The sequence below is a fragment of the Myxocyprinus asiaticus genome, chromosome 44 (assembly GCF_019703515.2).
Source record: "Myxocyprinus asiaticus isolate MX2 ecotype Aquarium Trade chromosome 44, UBuf_Myxa_2, whole genome shotgun sequence".
Taxonomy (NCBI): Eukaryota; Metazoa; Chordata; class Actinopteri; order Cypriniformes; family Catostomidae; genus Myxocyprinus; species Myxocyprinus asiaticus.
The window spans coordinates 23,955,366-23,970,221 of NC_059387.1; the positions used below are offsets into that span (position 1 = coordinate 23,955,366).

Sequence of the window (14,856 nt, forward strand, 5' to 3'; positions counted from 1 at the left end):
ATTAGAAACGCTCAATTCTGGTGCTGCATCTCCTTTAAGACTTGACAGTAATGCCCACTGTTCTAATTGTCTCTCTGCTCTTGACTAACCTGCTCTTTCCTTGCCATCTCACTGCTCACCACTACTGTGCGGGGCTATGGAAGTGACAAGATAAAGTAGGCGTTGATATTTTGTTGTGGAGGCGGTCAGATGCAAATGTCTACAGTGACATCACAATGTGGAGGAAGTAGAGAATGAGTCGTTTTGGCTGCTTGGTTTCAACAAATGCTCTTTTTGCAGCAAGGAGGAAGTTTTGAGTTCTGAAACTACAATGAACTCTTATGTAAAAAAATAATAAAAAATTGGTACATTTAATTCCTCATGTCATAACCCCTTTAAAACAGAATTATGCTAGTTTTATATATATATATATATATAATTATTATGCATACAGATTTTATGACCAATAATAATAAGAGACTACATAGAATATTTGTACTCTAAAAAATGCATTAGTCACACCCAAGTCCATTTAAAATGAACTAGTGAAGGCACAAATGTGATTAAAAATTTTGTAAAATTTTAATTAAATTGTGACCAGTCACAGCATCACAATATACACGATCCCTTACACATTTATATACATTTTAATCTAAAATCTTGATTGAAAAAGCTCATGGATATGTTCTGGGCCAACAAATCATATACTGAAGGTAGGTTTGCATCGTAGCACAAAACAAATGCAGGCAAGGTGGGGAAACATGTTGGTGTATCTTGTTCTCCCAGCTCATTAATGTGGAAATCAAAGGGAATTTCAGCAGCCCTGTTTGGTCAATAGGAAGAGGAGATACAAGCTCATGATTTTCTTTTTTTATGAGATTGTATCAGGGCCCATCATCCTGTGAGTCACATGCCCCACCTTTTCTTCTTTCAACTACATCCTTTCTTTTCCTGCACTTACCGTCATGAATAAAACAGGGATTAAATTGGGATTGGGAAATACATTTGGAATGGCACTCCACAACCTTCAATAATAATAATAATAATAATAATAAAAAGATGCCATTTTGTTTTACAATCCATTCAATTCTGTATGTGCATACTCCAGTGCAATGTTTTGTTTGTTTCAATACAAACATTTCAGGATCACCACCAGATTTTCACCTCTGAAAACCCAAATTAACCCCTGACAAACCACTCTAGTACAGATAAAACAGTATAAAAAATCATGATTAATTCTTCGAGGGATATCAAAAGGATCTTAATAATAAGAAGCATGGCTAATGCTCTTAAATGCATGCAGGTTTGTCTTGGATTAAAGCTATTGTAATACATTAATGCTGGATCCCCAATGCACAGGACAAGGCTGACCCATGGGTCAGATCACACAGAGTGCTTAACCCATTGTTCTGGGCTATCTCCAATCAAATGACAAAAGGTAACACACACACACACACACACACACAGACAGACAGACACAGAGTCTTCATCAGAGTAAAGAGTGGAGATTATGCTGTCAGGATCATGCGGTTTCATGCAGTTTCACTCCATGTTAGTGATGACAGGAGATAGAGACATGTAGGAATAATTTTACATTGATCTTTTAACCTATTCTCGAATATGAAGTCACTATATAAGGGCTAAACATCTTTACTGGCAACTTCAAAGACAATTCTTCTTCCTTTCACAAACAGAAACACAAACAACTTACCTGTGGCACTGCTGTTGGGAGCTGTCAGGTGGAAGCTCTTCTGTAGTTCCTAGGAAAAGAAAGGATGTTTTTCATTAACAAATACAATTATTCCCAGAGCAAAATTATATTGCACCAAGGCTGCTCTTTTATGGCCCAGGATAATTTGTTTAATTTAAGTATCAGTCTCAGAAATTACAACAAACACAAGAGATTTATGTTTATAGAATAGCTCAGATAATTTGGTCTGTTCATATTGAATTTTCTGACATTTGATATATTTTGGTAGTGGCAAATCTGAACACAGTTTGAGACACTGTTCTCTCCTGAAACTCTAGAGGTTACACATTTGAGATCACTAGGGTCTTTTTTTAGGAGAAAATTCATTTGCTCTCTTTTTAATCTCAACAGAGTCTAAGAGAATCATTTGAGAAATTAGAGAGATCTCATTTGTGATTTTTCTTTCCAATGGGCTTCCAATTCTAGCCATAAAAATAAAACTACCTTCTTTGTGCATTTGTGACAATAAATATAGTGTGACTATACCTTCCGTAGTAACCAAGTGAGAGGTGCCCAGATCCTTACTAAGAAAGACTTTCTCCAGATGGCAAAGAGACTGCTGTGCCTGTGTAAATCATGCAAAACATCAATGTTTTGTAAGTTCTGTTAAATCTAATAAGTATGTTTTCATGTTATGCCAAATCCACATCACCTGTTTGAGGCCAGAGAAGTGTGCAGGGAGCTCCTGCAGAGTGGGACACAGCAATCTGAAGTAACAGAGGCATGTAAAGATCTGAGATGGGGTGAGGACATTCCCATCATCCACCAGGACAAACAAACCAAGACCAGAGAAAGAAACCTGCATGGAGAGACAAAATAATAATATGGGAAATAAAGGACAAAGAATAGATGTACAGTCCATCTGGTCTTTACAGAATAATGGGGACTGTGGCAGAGGATAATAGGTTATGACTAAAGCCTGTTCTGATGTTCTGAATGAGTGGCATCACGGGGACCTCAATGTTCTGACCTCAGATTGTAATCTATAATAGACTTTGGTTTGGGTTTAATCTCAGAGCTCTGTGGATTTGTTTTGTTAGTAAGCCCCTCTGCATCTGGAGAAGAGAAGCATGGTAATTTGAAGTCAGTCATTGAAAGGGGATTGCATTGGTAGTAACTAAAACATTTATTTTTCAACATGATCACAGTGGACATGTTGCTACCAAATGTCCTGGTACATTGATATCGACCCCATACGGCTGAGTTACAGAAAAGTGCAATCTCCCATTAGACATCTTTGCATTAATACACACGCCGATCGGCCACAACATTAAAACCACCTGCTTAATATAGTGTAGGTCCCCTTCGTTCTGCCAAAACAGTGCAAACCCGCAGCTCAGAATAAAATTCTGAGATGCTATTCTTCTCACCACAGTTGTATAGAGTGGTTATCTGAGTTAACGTAGACTTTGTCAGATCGAACCAGTCTGGCCTTCTCTGTTGACCTCTCTCATCAACAAGGCATTTCCATCCACAGAATTGCCGCTCACTGGATGTCTTTTGTTTTTGGCACCATTCTGAGTCAATTCTAGAGACTGTTATGCATTAAAATCCCAGGAGTTCAGCAGTTACAGAAATACTCGAACAAGCCCGTCTGGCACCAACAATCATGCCACTGTCCAAATCACTGAGATCACATTTTTTCACATATCTGCATGATTTTATACACTGCACTGCTGCCACATGATTAGCTGATTAGATTATCGCATGGATGATTGTTGGTGCCAGACTGTTTGAGTATTTCTGTAACTGATCTCCTGGGATTTTCACACACAACAGTCTCTAGAATTTACTCAGAATGGTGACAAAAACAAAAAACATCCAGTGAGCGGCAGTTCTGTGGACAGAAATGCCTTGTTGATGAAAGAGGACAACAGAGAATGGCCAGACTAGTTCGAACTGACAAAGTCTATGGTAACTCAGATAACCGCTCTGTACAATTGTGGTGAGAAGAATAGCATCTCAGAATGCTATTCTAAGATGCGGGGTGGCGCTGTTTTGGCGGCACAAGGGGGAGCTACACAATATTAGGCAGGTGGTTTTAATGTTGTGGCTGATTGATGTATGTGCTTACCTTTTCCTGTGATGCTACTGATTGCATGTTGCGTGAGCAGCCTCTGAGACACGGGCTCTGGAGGTGTGTGAATCAATGAATCACCCTCACATAATCAATGAGGAGTGCGATTCAGAAGCATTTTCCCTCTAAGGTTAAATTTCTACTCCACTGATGGTTAGGTTTAAGTTTGGGGTTTGGGCATATGGTTAATAAAATATGCATTCCTGTTGACTGTATTACATCATTTACAATCAAAAACAACTCAATTTACAACTCGCTTTTGGCACCACTCTGTGGACATTTCACCCAGAAACCAGAGCACACATGCATGCGTACATTCAACAACACTCCCATTTCGGCCACTGGGGGGCAGTGATTCGAATATTCATTAAGCACAGACCGATTTCAACTGGAGAACTTTCGACCTACTGTTGCCGAATTCACTGTTGGATCATTATGGATTTTTCAGGTAAGAAGTGGAATATCTAAACACAAATTTTCAACACCAACAGTCGGCACTGACAGTAATTTATGGCAAGAAAATTACCAAGCACTCACCAGGAAAGGCATACAGATTGAATCAAGCAAAGAGAAGGCTGTCAGATATCTCAGAATTTGTAGTATCTCCAGCTCACTGGCCCGTGACTCTGAAACTCTCTGATGGAACCATGGCTCCCATGCAAGAAACTTCAGCGCCTACACAGATTAAAATAGCAGTTTCAAAATCCATGAAATATAGAGGCTGGAAAGAGACAGATTGAAAACAGTACAATATAGCACTATTTAGCAAGTGTTTCATCTATAAATCTATCAAACTATTTAAATGAATTCTAGGACAATGACAGGATCACATGAAAGGATTAACAACTGAAAAGACCTTAAGTTTATGCAGCATTTCCTTAACAAGCTTTTCACTCCTTTCCCTGATGATCTCTTGAGAACTCTGAGGATCAACAAAGATCATAAAACATAGCAGCATCAAACATTTACATTATAATATCCTTGTCTAATTTTAGGTTCAAATACACACACACTCCTGGCAACTCTTGAGCAGTGTCCCCTTACTAACCCGAAGCTGTTTGACTTTGCGCTCCACTGCGATACGGACAGAGATGAGGACTATCAGTAATGCCGCCCCCACCAGCACACCAGGGCCTAGTTCCCTCCAAAGTAAGCTCAGATACAGAGCGACTCTCAGGGGGGAGGACCAGAGACAGGCCAGTGTGACTCCCAGTCCTGCCACACGCTCAACCTCCACTGACAGTAGAGTGTCAGCATCAGTGGTGTTGGATTGCAGTTGAGAACTATGGGAAAGAGACAATGTCTTTCAAATGTATAGGAGGGAGAAATGGAGGGAACATGAAACATGAATGAAAAAGAGAAAAATTTCAGCAAATAAATAAGCTTTGGGTAGAAAAGAAGAAATGTATTGCTAACACTCACAAAAGAGGTTTTGGTGGGAGAAAAAAAAAAATAATCAGCCTCAAGAGTGCTCAACTTCAGGAGTGAGATAATGATCCTCACCTTCCTGTAGAGGGCGTCAGCCAGAACAGCTTGTGCATTGGCTATTGTTACACTGCTGTGTCTCTCAAGCTGATATTTAGAAACAGCAAAGCAGAAAACTGCCCCCAGCACCACCAGTGAATATGTGTATCCCACCCAGTCAAACAAAGGCTGCCTCTCACAGAACAGGATAACCCATCTGTGGTTAAAAGCCACAGATTTGGTTAAAAGTCTGAATATTAAACACCCAAATTCAAACGTAAAGTTTTAATTGTGGCTTGAAATGATGTCATGATCATACCTGAGAGTCAAAGGCCTGAGAATGCCAAGAAGATCAGTTGACAGTCTCAGAAGCACAACTTTGATTAAGTTTGGACGGAAAGTCTTCAATATTGCATAGAGGAGTGAGTAACCAGAAGAAGTGTTACTGGAGAACAGCAATGTCTCTCTCCCAGATTCCTCTTCTGGGTTCAATCTCTGTATTATCCAAATAATGACAAAGTTACATTCTGTTTACATCATGCTTTCCATAAAAGGAATCTCTCTGATACAAACAACAACGAAAGCCCAGTGCCTGGAGGGGTGAAATATTCCAGACCAACTGTCTAATTAACACTGTGATAAATCAAGATGCACATCAAACACAACACTACACTTGTTTTGTATCTTCACAGTTACCTCATAGTAATTCTGTTGTTTTTTCCACTCATGCTCAAACAGAGAGCACAGGGTGTGGACAGAGTCCTCATTATACAGCTTACAAAGGTCAGCCAACCACAGTGGTCCCCTGTGGCCCATGACAACCAGCCTGAAAAGAGAAGAACATTTTTTGTTAAAGGCTCCTGGATAGAGAGCATAGATTCTTATGACAGAATTATTCATGGCTTACCTTATTCACCAGTAGTTTATTTGGCTAAGGTGGCAAAACACTTTTGGCACTGAACACAAATAGCAGGACATATCTCACAGTAGGAGGCAAAAGAGTCTCTATTATGCATTTACAGCAACATATTTGACACTAAATGAATCAAGCTAATATGCATTTATTAGATAAATATTATAAAGCTAGTATTAGGTGTATCAATATAATGTATATGATCTTTCATCAAAAAAATAAAGTTGAAAGTAAAAAAAGAAAAAAATATTCATTTAATTATTAATTTATTTACGCTTACAAACGGAAATATTTCAGTTAAAATAAATATAAATAAAAAATATGAATTAAATACAAATTATTTAATTAAAAAAATCATATAAAGTATTTATTTATATAAATGCCAACAGTTTCAAACAAACACTTTTTTCAATGTATTGCGAGTATCTATAATTAATGCGAACTTCTCCAATGGTCTTGACTCAATCAAACAGACATTCCGTTTTTAATGAAAAATGAAAGTTGTGCTTACCTCAGTTCAATAAGGCTTCTAGGAAGCTGGCAGTGTGTAAAAAACAATAGCAGCAGTGAAACCCTGCAAGGCTGCATGCGCGTATCATGAAGCGTGCCACACAACTAGAACAATAGCACGTTATTGGAAAATAAAGTAGACAACATTTCACGCATTTTAAACTTCCCGACGTCATTCACGATTTACACGTCCTCTAATGTGTTTTGCAAGCGTATTTTGCGTTTTATTTGCAGAATAAAAGCGTTTCTTGAGAATAAATATAGGGGAACAGGGCGCGTGCGCACATACCCAATGAGGGAAGCGCATTTGGATGAGGGCGTGTCTCACAGCTGTCAACAGCACGGTGAGGTGTAGGTTCATTTTGAGTCGGGCTAGATAATATATTTCTAAAACAAACATTTAAAATACTATTTGAAAAATATGGTAGGGTTTGGTTTAGAGTTATGTTTAGAAATACCTTCTGGCTATATAGACCTTATTCAGAGTAGCCGTGATTTAATTATTGACAGGAATGAAAACGAGGCTGAGATTCATTTTCTTCTGTCTGGGACAGACTGTGTCTTCTGTGGGTTGTAGCCTTCTGTTGTATAAATTGGTGTTGAACGTTCAACTGACAAAACACTGAAAATACATCTTAAAATTGTTTTAATAAAACATTTAGAGAGAGAGAGAGAGAGAAAAAAAACTGTAGACAAAAAAAAAATAAAATAAATAAATAAATAAATAAAAAAATTACAGAAAAAACTAGTTAGATGTAAAAATATTCGATGTGCCCTCTAGAATCTTTAATAGGCGATTCTTACAAAACCTGTCAAGAAAATGCCATGGTGATATTTAACTACAAACCAATAATAATAATTAAAAAATAATAAAAATAAAAGAAGAAGAAGAAAAAGTAGAAGAAGAAAAAGAAATTATATTTTGCATAATTAAAATAATACCAACATTTAAGACCATTATATGTTTAGGATTGTGGCTATTTTCAGAACAAATTTTCTGGAATAAAATACTTTTTCCTATCCCATCTTAATATGCAGAGACATCTGCGGTTCTTCAGTTAATATTCTCAAAAACTGTAAACACTAAGGCTCTGTTGGGGCAAAAAATACCTCTGTTTGTTTGGAGCGGACGTCCAGTCTAACACAACAAAATTGACTAAAAATAAATAAATAAATAATCTTTGAACTATTTCCATTGTTTTCAATTATTCTCATTATTGTAACACATTATTATTATTTTTTTAACTATATTATTGTAAAAATAAACATGCTGTTGAACAGTATGATTTTATTTTATTCAAATCTGTGAAAAGGAGAGGCAGAATCTAGGGAGTACTGCTATGGCTATATATATATATATATATATATATATATTTTTTTTTAATATGAGAATATCATGTTGACTATCTTTTCTGCATTGCGGTAACGAGAATTGGAGGTAAAATGTGCATAAATTTCATAAAAATATTAATGGCCCTAAAAATAGGCTGAAAGGTCTGTAAAAAGAAAGGCAAAAAATCTTGACTGACTGATACGTCATTTTAAAATAAAGTACAATTATAAAAATGAGACATCTACATTAATGAGAGTTAGTTTGCTAGCTAAAATAATTATTAATAATTAAACATTTAATGAGGCACAGAAATGACATATTAAGAATTCATCCTTCATTAATTCAAAATCCTATTGTACCAAGTTCACATTAATTAACAGTATATTAACTGTGTGTTGTTTGCACAAAAGAGGAATTTGTTGTGGATTATTGATTGCAGCAGGTCTCAAATCAAAAATAAAATTAGGATGCATTTTGAAAACATGCAGGTGAAAAAGGAACATTAGATGGCCAAAGATTGTAACCTTAAAATAATATATTTTGAAGAATAACACAGCTTCTTTTCACATTAGGCTACTTTTAGGATGTTTAAATAAAATAGATAGAGCGAGAGAGCGAGAGAGAGAGAGAGAGAGAGAGAGAGAGAGAGCAAAAGCAAAAGATAATTTGTTTATTTGACCTGTCTAAATCTCTCTCTCTTCTGGCTAAATTTATTTGTAGAAACAAAAAACAAAAGCATTTGTTCATGGTATGTGTAAACAAATGGATGATATTTCATTATGTAGAAAAGGTGGGCTCAGGACAAGAATGAGCAAACAAGTAATTTACTTTCTGGTTTAACATAAGCCCAGTTTTGTTGCTGAGCAACTTGACACACAAAGGCCCATGCCGTCTTGTGTGTGAAAAGGGGCGGTAATGGAAAAAGAGAGTGTATTTAATTCACCTTAAATATCTCATGCAAAGTAGATTTTTACAATCTGTTAAACAGAAAACAACTACCAACATGTCTATAATGCTGTCTCCTCAGAATGAGAGGTCCAGTAACAAAATTGAACCTGCAACAAAGCAAGAGAGTGATACAAACGACATATTCCAGTCAGGTGATTACCAAATTTCTCTTGAAATATGTTTATTTAGATTATTTTTATGTTGAGACCATTGAACAGGGACTAACCTTTTACCTTTGGTTTTTATCAGATGGTGATCAATCCAACTCTGGGTTTTGTGGACACCTCCTTACTTTTTTCTCCTTTCTTCTTGTCATTCTTACATTTCCTTTCTCGGTGTGGGGTTGTATGAAGGTAAGTTAAGAATTACTTTTATTGAATTACCGCAGGTATTAATTGTAAGGTATTTATCTGGGAATTACATACTTAGATCACTTCAAATAATGAACTGATCATCAGTTCAAGAAGCTGAGAAGGATTAGATGAGATATTTTAAATCCATAGATTAACTTGTCTGTAAAAAAAATTCCCAAATATATAAACAAAAACTTAATTCCCTTAATAACTCAAGTAAGAGTTTAATGCAAACAGACAGCTGCAATTATGAAGACACAAATTATACAAGCAAATGTGAAATCAGATCACACCAGATCAATATGCAAATATTAAATCCTCATAGCCTTTTCCTTTCATTAAAAGGTCGTCCAGGAATATGAGAGAGCAGTTATTTTCCGTTTGGGAAGACTCCGTGGCGGTGCTAAAGGACCTGGTGAGTAATTATTACTTAAAGGAGTAGTTTATCCAAAAATGAAAATTCTCTCATCATTTACTCACCCTTATGCCATCCAAGATATGTGTGACTTTCTTTCATCTGATGAACTCAAATGAAGATTCTTAGAATATCTCAGCTCTTTTGGTCCATACAATGCAAGTGAATGGGTGCCAAAATTTTGAAGCTCCAAAAAATCACATAGGTCAGGATAAAAGTAATCCATAAGACTCCAGTAGTTGAACCAATATCTTCAGAAGTGATATGATAGGTGTGGGTGAGAAACAGATCACTTTCACATTCTTTTCTTGTGTTTTTGGTGATTCACATTCTTCATACATATCGCCCCCTACCGGGCAGGGAGAAACATTTCAAGCAAAAAAGATCTTAAATATTGGTCTGTTTCTCACCCACACTGATCATATCACTTCTGAAGATATGGATTAAAACACTGGAGTCATATGGGTTACTTTTATGATGCCTTTATGTGCTTTTTGGAGCGTCAACATTTTGGCACCCGTTCACTTGCATTGTATGGACCTACAGAGCTGATATATTCTTGTAAAAATCATAATTTGTGTTCTGCAGAAGAAAGAAAGTCATACACATCTGGGATGGCATGAGGGTAAATAGATGAGAGAATTTTCATTTTTGGGTGAACTATTCCTTTAAGGATTATTTCACCTTTAATTAAAAAAGGATAAATAAGTCTATATTAAAATATGTAAATAAAAAGGACAATTTTCACCTAACTTCACCTATCTTCTGAAACTCATAAATAATTTTTTAAGTGTTTGTTTACAGTACAACTGCGCTGTGCTGACAGTTTACATATCATTCTTAAGGGTTGTTCTGGATTATTCCATGTGTGGACACATTTCGGAAGGTAGATATGCGGACAGTGTCTTTCGACATCCCTCCTCAAGAGGTGAGTATTGCACCTGCAGTTCTAAAGGGCCAAATATGTCAAAATACAGTTAAAGATTTCACAGTTACATGCCTCCTCAGGTGCTGACCAAAGACTCTGTGACTATCATGGTGGATGGCGTGGTCTACTACCGAGTCTTCAACCCCACTGTCTCTATTACCAAAGTAGAGAATGCTAATCATGCCACACAGATGCTGGCACAGACCACTTTAAGAAACATGCTGGGTACCAAGAGCCTGGCAGACATCTTAAAAGACCGTGAGGAGATGTCAGAACAGATGGAGGTGTGATAACTCTCACAAACCACAAAACAGCATGTCTAAAAAATCTCAGTATCTTCGTTGTCTCCACCATTTTCTAAATATACCAGATGAATTTGTTTCACTATCTTTGCATTTTGGACCAGCAATGCAAAAGCAAATAATTTAATGCTCTGTGAAAAATACCCTGGCAATCAAAATACTCATGCAGCCTGCCATACATCCTTTGCCTAACAGGCAGTGCTGTATGCCGCATCCAAGAACTGGGGTATCAGAGTGGAACGGGTAGAGCTTAAAGATGTCAAACTGCCCACCACTTTGCAGAGAGCAATGGCAGCTGAAGCAGAGGCCTCCAGAGATGCCCGGGCCAAGGTGAGAGTCACTGAAAGACTATTACTTGCTTCACACACAAACACAGCATATCTGTTCTCCGGAGTCTGCCAAGTTTAGACTTATCAGCTTTGCGGCTTTGTGTTGTGTCTGTCTGGGGAGACACAGCGTTCTCTGATTGGTGGATGAACACCTGCAGCCCCCTGCACACGCTCAAAGGGATAGATGAACTGTAACCCCCCTAAGCCAATAAATTTCCATAACAAGAGCTGCGGATCAGTAAAGCATTGCAAAAGCTTTGCTGTTCTAGACACTTACCCTGTTTTTTTGTTATTGGTTTGCTGTTACATTTTCTAATGACTTGGCAAGATGAAAGAAAATTGTTTATCTTTTCACTCATTTATCTAACGTTCATTCAGTTATTCCTTAAGGCATCCCTCTGCTGCAGTGATTATGTTGCTTATGTTTATCTGATTTCTCATACACAGAAAAAATAGATAAATCAATAATTTTTTATCAGTATTTTTGACCTGTTTTCCAGCGAAAAATTCTTTAAAACAAAATTAATTTACTTGAAAATCAAACATACACTGTAAAAAAAATCCTGTTAAATTTACAGTAAAAACTGGCAGCTGTAGTTGCCAGAAATTCACTGTAAAAAAATACGGTAACCACGTTTCAGGCTTTACGGGATGTAATTTTGATGCCTGTATATTTCACGGTGCATTATTGTCGTTTATTTTATTAAATGGTAAACTTGATATTAACCTTCTGAAACTGTAAAAATCTGCTTTTCACTTTATAATGTATTGTTAATCACTGTAGTAATTACAGAAGGCATGATGACATGAAGTTAATCAATAGAGGCTCTTCCAGGAGCAATGACTAATAAACATGTAGAGACAGTGCTCAGTGTCACTCACACAAACACTAAACACCATCAGTGTAACACATGTGAAATTTAAATAATGCAGTAAATATTAACTAAACTACATTAAATATAAAACAGAACACCCCAATGTACGTAACTGATATTAAAATAAGAAGAAACATAACTATTCCCATAAAATATAATTAAATATAATAGGTCACGCAGGGAATTCTGGGAACGCCCGATTATTGTTTTTAACTGTAATTTTAACAATAATTTACTGTAAAAAGTACATGTACTCCATGTTAGACATGATATACATTTTTAACATTAATTATATGGGGAAATCAGACTTTTTACATCTATATTTTTTTATTTTTACAAATTTATTCCGTAAAACTACATGTTTTGTCTTTTTAAATATATTACAATTTTGTACCGTATATTTTAAGGTAACTACATTTTTACCAATTAAGGGTTTTTCACTGTAGCATTTTTACAGCCTTTTACCGTTAAAATTACGGACATTTTTTTTTTTACAGTGTATAGAAATTGAAATCAAACCCTTTGGCTTGTTTGAGGTGTATATCTGACAAAATGTATTGAGGTTTATGCTTAAAAAAAAAAAAATTATTAATTGCCAATGGGGTAAGAAAAGAAAACTTAATTCAAGATATATATTTTCTAAAAACAAGTCTTATTATCTAACTTAAATTAACTTCTCAGTTTTTTTTTGTTTTTTTTTTTGTTTTAAGGGTGTTTAGATATTTTACTAGGAAACAAGACAAAACTGATAAAGAAAATTATTTTTGCTGTGTAAAATTAATTTTAAGTGCTCATTCAATGAAGACTATAATAATGGACATTATATTGTTGACTGGAAACCTGAGCCTGTATGTCCTCACACTGTGGCACAATGCAAAGGAAAAACAAACTGGATTTGCTCAATGGAAATTTCAGAGTAATTAGAGGTGTGTGCCAGAGGCACTGTGAATTGGGATTGTGTTCATATGATGAGCGCATTCATGATAAAGTGGTTGTCCAGTGAATGTCATGTGTTGCCTTTGTAAGATCTTTTAAATTGGCTCACGACCTCAAAAAGTTTGACAGATTCTCCTATATTAGAGTGTGTTTTTTTGTCCTGAACAGGTAATAGCTGCAGAGGGAGAGGTGAATGCCTCGCGTGCTCTGAAGGAGGCGGCAGATGTGATGTCAGAGTCACCATCAGCTCTTCAGCTGCGCTATATGCAAACACTGACGGAGATAGCATCAGAAAGGAATTCCACCGTGATCTTCCCTGTTCCTATGGACCTTATTTCTCATTTCATGCATAGGTGACCTCCTAAAATGAATTTAAACCTTAAAATAAACAGAAAGTGTTAAGCTTTTCAATACTTTAAAACAACAGCAATTTAAATCAGAAATGTTATGATGTAAAATTAATAAGAAATATTTAGGGTTTAGCACTATTTCTAGGTCACTAATCAATTAAGCACATTTGTGACATCGACCCTGTGTGGCATGTTTTGTACTCCTTGGTGCGAAAGGTCAGATATCCTTGGTTCCATTGAAGCACACATGTTGCTCTTTGGAACATTCTCAAATCATGCTGGTGTAATATGGGTCATCAGGTTTTGCACTAGTGGAGTCCATGCCAGCTTGAGTGCATGCTGTCATTATAAAAGTTTAACACTAAAGCTTTGTCATCCTTTAAAAAAGTCACCAAATGTTGTGATGCAATGCTTTATAAAACTTAGAAGCAACATAATACTGAATTCTGTTAGGGTACATATGTAGGTAATATGTACAGTACTTTGCCTTAAATATCTTACAGCCTACCTCTGATCTGATCTACCTAGGCAATTTATGTAGTAGAGTAATCTTGTAAGAATGTATCAGAATAAAAATACACAGGCATTGTGTATGCCTGTGTGTTAGCAGACCTACCTAACAACTTTTAGAGATAAGAGCACATGCACATATACACATATTCTCAAATATACACAGAGAACATGCATTATAACTGCAACATATTAATTATTCTGCAGTCCCTCACATGTGCAATGCACATGCTCAGAAGTATAAGTTACATGACAATATGATGGTTACATTTCTTGACACTGTCATGGCAAAAGACTTACTGTTAATCTGTTGGCCTGAAACTGGAAAAGTGGGTCCAGTGAGCCCTGATCAGTGAGCCCTATAATTGGATTGACTACATCAGATGCAAAATGGGTGAACAGTTTAGTAAAGTTACTGTAATCTGCTATCTAATCTGTTTCAACCTCACATGTGAATAGCTTCTGTTCTGACCCTGAACCCTAAAGACACACTTTCATTTCTACTGTCCCCATGCCACAAAATACTATAACTCTTAGCCCATTTAAATCTCAATTTGAATAGCTATATTTCCCAGGTCATTATGGAATTTACTAATTCATAAAGTCTATCAATCATGGTTTTAATATTAATAGCAATACAGTAGAGCATTGTTGCTTAGGTGTTACAGTAATCGCACAGTAACTTCCATTAGCTGCAATAAGTCATTTTTTAAATTACGTCATGGGAAGTGATCTGCATTTGACCTGTTGGAGGACTGAGCCAGATATCAGCCAACTTGAGCCATGAAGCATTGCTTTATATAAAGTTAACTAGTTCCTGAATCTATATACCCATATCACTGTTACATTCCAAATATTTTGGGGATGAATGTTACGGATTTGAA

At 36.3% G+C, this 14,856-nt stretch overlaps 2 protein-coding genes across 3 annotated transcripts in view; one reads left to right on the plus strand and one right to left on the minus strand.

Annotated features, from left to right (window-relative positions):
- The window catches only part of abcc13 (ATP-binding cassette, sub-family C (CFTR/MRP), member 13), a 17,906-nt gene extending 11,705 nt beyond the window's left edge, over positions 1-6,201 (minus strand). The window contains exons 1-9 of one of the 2 annotated variants that reach the window (XM_051687005.1): positions 5,967-6,201; positions 5,590-5,765; positions 5,308-5,487; positions 4,855-5,113; positions 4,663-4,728; positions 4,344-4,481; positions 2,382-2,528; positions 2,216-2,294; positions 1,691-1,739 (exon numbers count right to left, since the gene is read on the minus strand). In XM_051687005.1, coding sequence (XP_051542965.1) covers positions 1,691-1,739; positions 2,216-2,294; positions 2,382-2,528; positions 4,344-4,481; positions 4,663-4,728; positions 4,855-5,113; positions 5,308-5,487; positions 5,590-5,765; positions 5,967-6,170 — 1,298 coding nt within the window. In that variant the 5' untranslated portion in view covers positions 6,171-6,201. Of the gene's footprint in view, positions 1-1,690; positions 1,740-2,215; positions 2,295-2,381; positions 2,529-4,343; positions 4,482-4,662; positions 4,729-4,854; positions 5,114-5,307; positions 5,488-5,589; positions 5,766-5,966 lie in introns of those variants that run through there. The other variant, XM_051687003.1, reaches the window with a different exon arrangement.
- Positions 6,202-9,037: 2,836 nt separating this feature from the next.
- On the plus strand, positions 9,038-13,536 carry zgc:112408 (uncharacterized protein LOC550260 homolog). The gene is made up of 7 exons (XM_051687050.1): positions 9,038-9,126; positions 9,224-9,327; positions 9,673-9,742; positions 10,588-10,670; positions 10,751-10,954; positions 11,168-11,302; positions 13,281-13,536. Exons 1-7 carry the CDS (start codon positions 9,039-9,041, stop codon positions 13,467-13,469), a joined length of 873 nt encoding a protein of 290 aa, XP_051543010.1. The 5' UTR covers position 9,038; the 3' UTR covers positions 13,470-13,536.
- Positions 13,537-14,856: the final 1,320 nt, after the last annotated feature.